At 42.9% G+C, this 12152-nt stretch overlaps 1 protein-coding gene across 1 annotated transcript in view; it reads left to right on the plus strand.

Annotated features, from left to right (window-relative positions):
- Positions 1-12152, plus strand: part of LOC308121391 (uncharacterized protein) — a 119834-nt gene that overhangs the window by 57178 nt on the left and 50504 nt on the right. The window contains exon 8 of the mRNA XM_080482601.1: positions 723-2594. Coding sequence (XP_080338727.1) covers positions 723-2594 — 1872 coding nt within the window. The remainder of the gene's footprint in view (positions 1-722; positions 2595-12152) is intronic.

Genomic DNA, 12152 nt, shown 5'->3' on the forward strand with positions numbered 1-12152 from the left:
TCGCTGCCTACAACCATGTTGGTATATGAACTCATCCACTTCCACCACTCTTACACCTGCCTACATCTCATACAGGTTCAAACCACCTAAAAGCCTCTTCAAGGAGCAGTTCTGATTATGATGGCATGATATTGTCCACATTCAACTTACATTTAACGTTGTTGTTTCTCTTCTTGGACCCAATTTTGTCAAAAACACAACAATTTTCAATAATGTTTGTCTGCAGTTTTCACCAGCAGCGTTTGACCTTGTGTTGGATATTATTCTTAGATTTTTGGGCTTCTGACTTCTGTCCTGTTGTCTCCTGCTTTGAAGTTCAAATCATGAAGTGAAATAAGATCTGTTAATTTGTACATAATATAGAAACATTATTTATGGTAGTTTAGTCTATATTTGTTATCTATACATCTGTATTGGGAATGTTAAGATCACAAGGAATCCATGCAGAACTGAGGTTTTTGTCTCTTACAACCAACAATAGAGGTCTTTTAAAATATTTTAAAAATACTTGTTTGAAGTTGTTGCATTCATACTTGGACATAATATATGTTTTTTAATCAAACAAACAAACGTGGAGCACCATAAATATTTTATTTACACAAAGACAATTCTTCAGACATTTTAAATATACTATACTGTACTGATTGTATATATCAACATAACATACCAATTGTACTGGTTATTATAACAAGTGATGCATTGGACTGTTTCTGTCTCTGCAGATGTCTCTGAACTCTGTGAGCTGGAGCTAAAAGACGCTGTAGAGCCCTGCTATGTCTTTGCTGAGCAGAATTCAGGTAAGACAGTCCACCTGAAGACAGTGTCTGAAGACAGCCAGATGGATGACTTGGAAAAGGACATTCCAGAGACCCTGCTGTCTCATCCTGATTGCTTAAACAGTCCCTGTCACTTTGTTTCACCAAAAACTACCAAAGGACTGTTTGGACTTTTCAGTGAAGAGGAGTCTGCTCAAGAAGAGGAAAATCAAGCTAAGAAAGAGACGCTGACTGAGAGTGAGAGTCCACCTCACTCCCCCGTAGACAAAGCGATGACCATCAAACAACACACTCTCCCTGTGAAGACAGCAGAGGTTAAAATGCTGCATCTTGCTGCCTTGTATAAAACTCCCTTTAAAGACACATTGTCTTCAGTAGATGTAAACATTCAGGAGGAGGCGACTGAAACATGTGACGCTCCATTTCCACACAGACAATCCCACCGGGAAACCCTCAGGGAGGAGGGAAACACCCCCTCCACATTAATACTCATGATAGAAGAAGTGGAATATGAAGAGAAGTCCAAGTCAGAGTTGACAGCTTCACATGTTACTCAGATGAGCTCTGATGTGACCAAGTGGTCCCCTGACATGAAGACACCAGAGGAGGGCGCTGGTGAGGAGTCACCTCAAACCAGCGGCAGGTTCTTGGAAGATCAACTGCATGATGAAGGCTCGTACAGAGCAAATCCCATCCTCATCTGTGAGGAGACTGACGAGTCTTTGGAAGATTCTGTTACAGACATACAAACTTACAGACCGGAGGACACCATCTTCTCTGAAGTCCTGGGGACCCCAAGTCCTTGTTCCAGTCCTCCCAGTTCTACTCCTCAAGTGGAAAGATCAACCAGCATCATTGAGCTCAAGAATTTCTGGGAGAGGGAAATTACAGGACCCAAGATTATCTCTGTTAAAGTAAAGGATGCCTGGTCAACAGCAGCTCTCCGTCAGTCTGAATTGGTAACATCCTCTGATACCAGAGAAGAGCTTGAAGAAGTAAAACGAGCCTCGGAAACAATCACAGCCGAAGATCAAAAGCTCCGAAAGGTTCCAGACCCAGGTCCTGACACATGCAGTCTGTACAGATCAACCAGGGACTCGCAGCAAGCCAGGACTCAAACAGAGTCTGTAGAAAGATCTGGGAGTCCTGCTGAAGAGCATCTGAGCTCAGCAAATGATCATGATGATGTCAGGACGAGTCCGTCAAAGACCTGCCACCCAAAGGTCCTCCCTCGAGACTCCTCCTCCTCCTCCAAGGCTTCAGGATCCAGGCTGAAAGGCTCTCCCTTAAAAACCTTTCTCATAGACATTGACCCTCACTCTGAAGACAATAAACAGCAACAAGAGAAGGTCATACCAGCACTAAAACAGATGAAGAGTCCCTCACATGGAGCAAAGACAATGCTGGCAGACCAAGGGACAGACATCTCCTCTCCATCAGGACCTCCACAGTTAAACATGTTTACAGAAAATGGTGAACAAAATGGTTCAAAGTCCTCCAATTCACTAAAATCCAAACAACTTTCACAAGAGACATCAGTAAGCTTTACACACCTGGCCAGGTCCTTCGTCCCTCAGGATGTCCAGGACTACCTGGGCCCTGAGGAAAAGGCCCATGCCCTCCCATTTAACGAAGGCCATGCCTCTGCAGAGAGTGAAGACATGCACAGACTTCAGAGAGCCTCCAGACCGTCAGCCAGCTCCAGTCCAGAGAGGATTTCTACTTCCATCACTTCTTTTACTGTGAGGACCAGAAACAACAGCTCCAACCAGGATGTCCCAGCCAGATCCAGCTCTCTGCCCTGGACGGCTCCAGGAAGTGAGATTCTTTATTCACTCATGTTTCCCTGTGAAGGTCACAGTAGAGTAACACATTAACCCTGATCTCACCAACAGTTTCCTCAGAGGTTGAAGTGTTTGATCTGCTAGTTTCCCTTCAGGTCCATCCCACAAAACAGTTGAATTTAACTTATTTTTAGTCTTTGCAAAGTATTTCTTTTTCAGCCCTCGCTTGGACACTGACCTTTTCACGGGGAACTCATTTTGAATTTGTTAGCAGGATCAAATCTCGAGCAGTTTCCTATTGTCAAACATATTCTCTTCCTGATCTGCTTATGAACGTGCTGGCAGGGCGGAGAGTACAGTAAAACCTCTAAAATCCAAGGGCACGTGTCCCCTGAAGACAGGTGTCCTCTCTTCGGAGGGACAGGTCACAAGGACAAATTGAAGGACCAGTTGATATTCAACAGACCAAACACCAAATATGCTGATTATTTAAAAGCAAATAACTGAACCAATGCAAAGATGTATAGAATATATATATACATATATACACATGTATACAAAATAATTATTAAAAAAGATTTAATTTACTTCAGGGACCTACAGTCCATTTTCATCCTGAGTGAACCAGACTGGTAAAATATTACTATAATAACCTTTAAATTTACACTCCAAGGTTTTCCTGTTCTTATGCTCAGTTAGTACTGAAAATTATTGCAATCTCAATTTTAATGAAACTGTCTGGTGCAAAATACAATGAAATGTCAAAAATAAACTTGTATAAATCCTCTATAACCACTCAGCTTGGTGGGACCAGACTGGAGTCTCTTGCGGGCCGGTTTTGGCCCACGGGCCTTATGTCCTCTACTGTAAACTTTGGTGTGCACAGAGTCAAAGTCGTCACCACCCCTGTTCACTAGGGTCCGCTCTGACACTCTGCTGACCGCGCAGACCACATTTTGTGACGGCACGACTTGTACGTACCCACTGTAAAGAAATATTGTCTCATTCTTGTCAAGTCAAGACCCTTATTTGTCCAAACCATAAATATACACAGTATAACTCATGCAGTGAAATGTGCTTAGTACCTGTACCTGACCTAAACACACAATAGGTGTGTGTGTGTGTGTGTGTGTGTGTGTGTGTGTGTGTGTGTGTGTGTGTGTGTGTGTGTGTGTGTGTGTGTGTGTGTGTGTGTGTGTGTGTGTGTGTGATAGAAAAGAAACATGTAAAACAAAGCATTTGGACTACAATGGGAACTATTGTAAATGATAACATAAGATAGAAAATACCCAAATCATCGGGAAATCATCACAATCAACATAATACCAGATCTTATTTAATTAGCACTTTTTACAGTAGTATACATTATATGGAGTTAACCAGAAACAAACACCATGTTGCTCCACCTACCCTGGACCAAAGAAGTCTGTGATAGGAGATAAGTGTCACCAATCAATAGATAAAGTTTTCACAAACTGCCTTGAGACCAGGTTACTGCCCCGCTGGTGTCCTGGCCTGCTATAGATGGTTTCTGCAATCGCAATTTTTCCAAGATGGCGGACATGGTGAAAACAGACATTGAAACGTGGAGTAATTGGGCCTTTTTAGTGTCCGCTCACCTTGAAATGTGCATCTTGTCTGCTCATTTAGGTGTGTCAACAGTTAAGGATCCATCCATCTTCTCCCTCTTATCTGTTCCCGGGTGGTGGTGGTGTCAGTCTGAGCACCGTCACCCAGATCACATTGACCCATTAAGAACCTTCCTGCCGGTGGAGAGCCCACAGGAAGGTGGAGAGCCCACAGGAAGGTGGAGAGCCCACAGGAAGGTGGCGCCCGGCGTGGGACTGAGAGTCTCATGCTCTACCTACTGAGCTGGCAGGGGCCACTGTACAATTAATTATTTTATTTATTGATTTTAAATCGATTGGCAGCACTAATATATATATATATATATATATATATATATATATATATATATATATATATATATATCATAGTGGGCCGTGCATTTCAGACCCAGGCCTTCACTGGTGCTGGTCTGAGTCAATCCACCCCTCAATAACTTTTTTATGGCTACAAAAACCATGTTACCATGCAGAAATGCAGTATGAAAAGCCTTTGCATCACAGACAGATACTCGTGTAGCCAGAATAAATACTTTTATGAATGAAAAAAATCCAAGTTCACATCTCACATCTTCTGCTGCAGCTGCATAAAAAATGCGGCTGCTATGCCCGAAACTTCTGGGGGGTCGAGGACGGAGACAAACGATGACAAATGACAAATGACAAATGATAGAATCCTGAATACTGCCATAGAGTTTGTAGTGAGCGCAAGTAAATGGCACCAGTACATGTGGAGCACTGCGGTGCGTTCAATGACCTCTTGGAAAAGTCTGTCTTGAAAATTGTTTTGACAATAAAAATGCAACCTGTACCTCTTTATCTTCTCCTTCAGCCATTGGAGGTTGACAGAACCACTATTAAATCAACACAACTATATTTCTGTTCATGCAGCTGCTCCAGATGCAGTCAGCTAGCTGGAGAGTGAACTCTCTGACGAGCCAATCAGAGAGCTTGAATACACTAACTTCACGCTAGGCCTTCTAGAAGGTCCTGAGTCGGCAATATCAGAATCTGATTGGTTTAAGCAGCAGCGTGACCGACACTTCTTTTACACTGCAGACACACTATTACACTATTTATTGGCAAACAACGGTGTTTACTCTTTTTAAATCAAAATGACAAAAGAAAGTACCCAAATGCCCCTGATCTAAAGTTTACATCCCCCAGTGACTTTGACCTGGTAACACACTAACAGGTTTGAATGGCTAATCCAGGTTCCCATCCTGACCTGTGACCTGTTTGTTTGTAGTTAGTGTGTGTGTATAAAAGGTCAGTGAGTTTCTGGGCTTCTGACAGAACATTCATCTTTCATCCAGAGCTGCACAGACGGTTCTGGATTCTGGGTCATGGGGAAAGCAAACGAATTGTCAAAGGATCTGCGAGAAAAAGGTAATGGAACTGCATAAAACAGGACAGGGGTATAAACAGATATCCAAGAATTGAGAATGCTGATCAGCAGTGTTCAAACACTGATAAGAAGTGGAACATGAGGGATTCTGTAGAAACCAAACCATGGTCAGGTAGACCAGCAAAGATTTCAGCCACGACTGCCAGGAAAATAGTTTGAGATGCAAAGAAAAATGTACAAATAAGTTCAGCTGAAATCCAGGACTCTCTAGAACATCGTGGTGTGGCTGTTTCAAGATGCACAATAAGGAGGCAGTTGAAGAAAACTGGCCTGCATGGTCGAGTCGCCAGAAGAAAGTCTTTTCTGCTCAAATGTCTCAAAGTATCCTGCTTCCATTACGCCAAACAGCACAGAGACCAGCCTCAGGACCACTGGGACAAAGTCTTTTGGAGTGATGAGACCAAAAGTTTACTTTTTGGCCACAACCATAAAGGTGACATTTGGAGAGGAGTCAACAAGGCCTCTGGTAGAAGGAACACCATTCCTACAGTGAAACAGGGAGGTGCATCACTGATGTTTAGGGGGGGGGGGGGGGGGGGGGGGGGGGGGGCTACACAGGCACAGGAAACCTGGACAAAATGGATGGCAGATCATTGCAGCATGTTCTCAGAAAATACTGGAGGAAGACTTGCACTCATCAGCACAGAAGCTGCACATGGGACGTTTCTGGAGGTTCCATCATGACAATGATCCAAAACACGAGGCCAAGTCGACCTGTCATTGGCTACAGCAGAACCAAGGGAAGGTTCTGGAGTGGCCCTCTGTCTCCTGACCTCAGTATCATTCAGCCACTCTGGGGAGATCTCAAACCTGCAGTTCATGCAAGACAGCCCAAGAACTTAGAGGAACTGGAGGCTTTTTACCAGAACAATGGGCAGCTTCACCATCTGAGAAATAAAGAACCTTATCCACAACCACCACTAAAGACTTGAAGCTGTCATTGATGATAAAGGGGGCAATACATGGTATTAACAACTGGGGTATGTAAACTTTTGATCAGGGGCATTTGGGTACTTTCTTTTGTCATTTTGATTTAAAAAGAATAAACACAGTTGTTTGCCAATAAACAGCTTCACCCGACCATCAACCATGAGTGGAGGAAAGGTTTTGTGTTATCGTTCACATTCTCTGAAGAACGGCCAAGAAATCATAGATTCTTCATTAGTGCTGTCAAAATTAACGTTTAATTCTTTAAAAAAAAAATTACGGGATTAACGTAGTTTTTTTTCCTTCAGTTTTTTTTTTTTTTTTACTCCCTTACCAGAGCAGCATGTGCAGCGTCTCTGGGCACAGCACCGTGACCACAGAGCAGCACAATACCAAGTGGAATAATATTAAGGCAGAAAGTTTCACTTTAAAAACTTACCTGACGGCTGATTGAGAAAGTGAAAGTTATTAGCTCTCCTGTGAAAAACCACAGAAGTAATTCTGCAGTAAAACAGCAGGTTGCCATGTTGGCTGACCAGGAGCCTCCAAACTGCTAAAGCTGGAGGAAATACTTGCAAGTAAAATATAAATTTCTCCTCTTTCTCTCTTTCCCTAGCTCTCCTGGATACTGTGTGTGTGTGTGTTCTTGCTATCTCTCTCTCTCTCTCTCTCTCTCTCTCTCTCTCTCTCTCTCTCTCTCTCTCTCTCTCTCTCTTTCTCAATTGATGTTACTTTCGCAGTACAGTATATTATTTCCATTTTGTTCATGTAATAAGTTTAACTTGGTTTCTAGAAATATTGAAATTCTCAAAGTGGTGGAGCTGCACTCTAACAAAACCCAGACTAATGTTAGATGTTTATTAATCAATGTTTTTATTATTTTGCTGATCTTGGAAAGAAACAGTGTCACGTAAAGCTAAAAGGACGTTATAAAATTAGTCTTTGATTTTAAATATAGGCTGTGTGTTGAGTCGACATTAATTCCGTGGTTTTCCCGGAATATCCATTACAAGCTTCAGTCTTCAGTAGAAAGTAAATTTTTTTTAATCGATTGACAGCACTTATATATGTATATAGTATATATATATATATATATATATATATATATAATAATCTTTGAATATATTGAATGAAGTTTGAATCCTTACTGATGTCAACAAGCCACTGTCGCTGTCATTTTAAGCAAAAAGGACATAAAAACTCAAAAGCAAATGCTTGCAAAAATCCAGATACCCCACCAAACAAATATTTCTGACGAAGAAGTTCGGTTACTTTTTATTCATCATCAAATAAGTTCAATACGAGATACTTCGGGCTGCATTGAGCTGAGTGTTGGTGATTCTTACTGTATCTAAACAATATATTAAGAGTTACTGTTGTGCAGATAAATCCGCAGTCCCACAGAAGTTCCGCGTCAGAGCGCAGTGCCATTACACACAGCAATTAATTGTATTTTACCTTTATTAAGTCACCTGAAAATGATTCTAAGCTGCTACTATACAAACATACAGACCTGTACACACAGCAGTGTTCTGTTAGTAGCCCTGCTTTTTTATTAAGAAGACACCCTGTAACCAGGGAGGATCAAGCTTCACTTCTCTGTTCAGAGAGCAACTCAGACTCTGCTCTGCCTGTTCTAAAATGTTAATATGTGTATATGTAATATAATATGCTTAACACGTTAAGCATATTATATTACATATTACATATTTTTATTCCACAGCAATACATGAGTATTGTCGGACAATAGGCTGAAAGAGTAAATAAATGCTGTAGTTCATCCATGACGTGCACAATGAACCCCCCACCGAACTTCTTCATCAGAGGTAGAAGTTCGGTGGGATAATGGATTTTTGCAAGCATTTGCTCTTGAGTTTATCATGACCTTGTTGTTTCAAATTGCAGCAACGAGGTCCCGTATTGACTGACGTATTGCTGCGTCCAGTTGCAGCTGCATCCACACTTTACAAATGACAAGATGGTGACTGTGCCTTGTTGGTCAGTCAGGTTTCATTCCATATATCCAAATTTCATTCAATATATCCAAACTTCATTCCATATATCCAAACTTCATTCAATATATCCAAACTTCATTCCATATATCCAAACTTCATTCCATATATCCAAACTTCATTCAATATATCCAAACTTCATTCAATATATCCAAATTTCATTCAATATATCCAAACTTCATTCAATATATCCAAACTTCATTCAATATATTCAAACTTCATTCAATATATTCAAACTTCATTCAATATATTCAAACTTCATTCCATATATTCAAGGTTCATTCAATATATTCAAGGTTTCATTTCATATACTCAAAGATTAATTAACTAAACGGCATGCCATAGTGTGTGTGTGTCTTTGTGTGGCATTTCTACGTGTAAATACTTGGCGGGGCAAGATTTTATATCAGGTCTATTGACAGGAGAGTTCAACACCACTGAATTCCAAGAAAAGTGGCAAAACTTTTTTGCCACAACATTATGAGAACCATATCGGCTCCGATCCTGTGAAAAGGTTGAGCACTGAAGATAGCTGATCAAAAAAAATAAATAATAATCATAATAATATACAGGTACAGCTCAAAAAATTTGAATATCATGAAAATGTTCAATATTTTTTGTCACTCATTTCAAAAAGTCAATCCCATATATGATATAGGCTCATGACACAGAGTGGAACATTTCAAGCCTTTATTTCTTCAAAATTTGATGATTCTGGCGTACAGATCGTAAAAACTCAAAATTTAGTGTCTCAGAAAATTTGAATATTACATAAGAACAAGAAATAAAGGATATTTTAACCAAAAATGTAAGGTTTCTAAAAAGTATGTTCATTTTGTTGCACTCAATACTTGGTTGCTCCTTTACCATGAATTACTGCGTCTTAGGGGCGTGGCCTGGAGGCCATCAACCTGTGGTACTGCTCAGGTGGACTGAAGCCCAGGTAGCTTTGATAGCAGCCTTCAGGTCATCTGGTGTCTCTCACCGTCCTCTGGACAATAGCCAGAGATTGTCTCTGGGGTTCTACGGGCCAGTCCAGCACAGTAACACCAGGGTAACTGAAGCAGCTTCTGGTACCTTTGGTACCTTTGGTACCTTTGGCAGTGTGGGCAGGTACCAAGTCCTGCTGGAACATGAACTCAGCATCTCCATAAAGCTCGTCAGCAGGAGGAAGCATGAAGAGCTCTAAAGGTTCCTGCTGGACGCTGCCTGGACTGTGGACTTCAGAAGACCCAGTGGAGGGACAGCAGCAGAGGACATGGCAGCACAAATCATCACAGACTGAGGACACTTCACTCTGGACCTCAAGCAAGGTGGATTCTGAGCCTCTCCACTCTTCCTCCACCCTCTGGGACCTGGAGTTCACTCTTCCTCCACACTCTGGGAGCTGGAGTTCACTCTTCCTCCACCCTCTGGGACCTGGAGTTCACTCTTCCTCCACACTCTGGGACCTGGAGTTCACTCTTCCTCCACACTCTGGGACCTGGAGTTCACTCTTCCTCCACCTTCTGGGACCTGGAGTTCACTCTTCCTCCACCCTCTGGGACCTGGAGTTCACTCTTCCTCCACACTCTGGGACCTGGAGTTCCAAATGAGATCAAAATTTACTTTCACCTGAAAAAAAAGACTTTGGACCACTGAGCAACAGTCCAGTTCTTTTCCTCCACAGCCCACCTAAGATGCTTCTGACCTGGTCTCTTGTTCAGGAGTGTCTTGACACCAGGAAGCCACATTAGGATCCCATGTCTAGGATTGGTCTGTGCCTAGTGGCTCTTGATGCGCTGACTCCAGCCTCAGTCCGTCCTTGTGAAGCTCCCCCAAATTCTTGAATGCATTTTGCTTGACCATCCTCTCAAGGCTGCGGTCATCCCTTCTCCTACCACACCTTTTCCTACCACTGAACTTTCTCTGAACATGCTGGGATCCAGCGCTCTGTGAACAACCAGCTTCTTAATGTTAATGTGCATGTAACACTTTTACACGCTTTTTGTGATCATGTCACTCAGTTCACAAGTTACCTGCAGTTTCTCCTCCAAAGTAAGAGTTTCAAACTTGTATAAAGACAACCTGCTCCATCCCTTTTGACTGAGGTTGTGGAGGCAGAGGAGGGTGAGACGGACAGAGGAGTCGAGTCGGCTTTTCTTCATTGCCTCCAGTATAACAGTCCATCGTCATTGCACTTCCTCTTTTAACACCTCCCCATCACCATGTTGGGATTTATGGTTGGTTATTAGCATTAAATTACAGTAAGTAATAGATTACTGAAAGTAATAAATCACTGGAAGTAATTTATGAACATTTTTAATTATTAATGGAAGTAAACGGTCATTTACTCATTAACAACTCCTAAAGTAATTGAGTAATTACTTAAAAGTTAATAAATGATCAAAAATAATTTATTGAGGAAAAATTATTAATTTGCATAAATGTGTTATTTATCTATTAATAATAAAAGGGGGGGGCACCACCAGATGTGTCTGTGTGTGTGTCTGTGGTCTGGAGTGATGAGGGTGAATGGGTGTAATGACCTTGAACGTCCACCAGGTTGAGGCAGACGTCGGCGGGTCAATGTGAGTGGGTGTGATGACCTCGGACGTCTGGTGGATGAGTTGGGATCCTCATCCAAGATGGCGGCTCTGATGCGGTTTCAAAGAGCCAAAATGGTGGCCTGGTTGCGTTCCGCGGAGCAGCGTTACCGTGGCGATGGGGAGACGCTTTTCGAGGTCACGTGACGACCGGACGACGCTGTCAGTCCGGTTCTGAGCTAGAGTTCTAACTGGATGTTGGAGCATGCAGTCAGAACTCTGGTGATCTGTCATTAGCGGCACAAGTTAGCGGTTCAGATGCTCATGTGGCTATGTGTGTTGAGCTTATCTGGAGCAGATAAGACGAGCGGCAGCGGACGAGCGGCGCGCGCGTGAACGAGGTTAATGACAGAGAGAAAGAAGAAGAGAAGAATTGTGGCGCGGTTCTGCTAACACCAGAGTCCAGCAGTTATCAACAGGAGCTGGGTCAGCTGTTCAGAACGTCTCAGTTTCTGTTAGCCGCGGGATAGCTCCTGGATGCTCGTGCGCGTGCGGTGGTTTGCGTAGATAGCTAGCTACACGCAGCACAAACTGCTTGTAAACGGAGGAGGAGGTCAGCATCCCAGAGTCTCACAAGCACCAAATAAAACACACAGCGATATTAACAGAACATCATTCTAGCTATTCTGCCCAGACACGGCCTCTTACTTGGTCAGAAGGTGGGGGGGACGGAGAGAATCCTTTGATTTGCGGCCACAGGCAGGTCTTCGTATCCCGGTGAAAGGAAGACTGGAGTTGCGTTTTGCGGCGTGGAACACAGGGGGGGTGCAGAAGCAAGCTTCGGGTTAGCAGGCACGGTGAGCTGCACGGCTGGAGGGGAAGGAAGTTGGCTTGCAGCTGTGTGGGTCCCGTTGAAGAAAAAGGAAAGACGGACAAAAGGTACGTTTTCACGGCTTCTCCAGCTCGTCCTGCGAGTCGGAGGTGTTCGGGCCCAGTCCGTGTGAGTCAACACGCGGCCCTTTTGTCTCTCCGTGTGAAGTCCTGCGTCTGGGTGGACACGAGTCCGTCTTGGAGACGGTTGAATTTTCATGTGTT

The sequence above is a fragment of the Lipophrys pholis genome (genome assembly GCF_963383615.2).
Source record: "Lipophrys pholis genome assembly, chromosome: 16".
NCBI lineage: Eukaryota > Metazoa > Chordata > Actinopteri > Blenniiformes > Blenniidae > Lipophrys > Lipophrys pholis.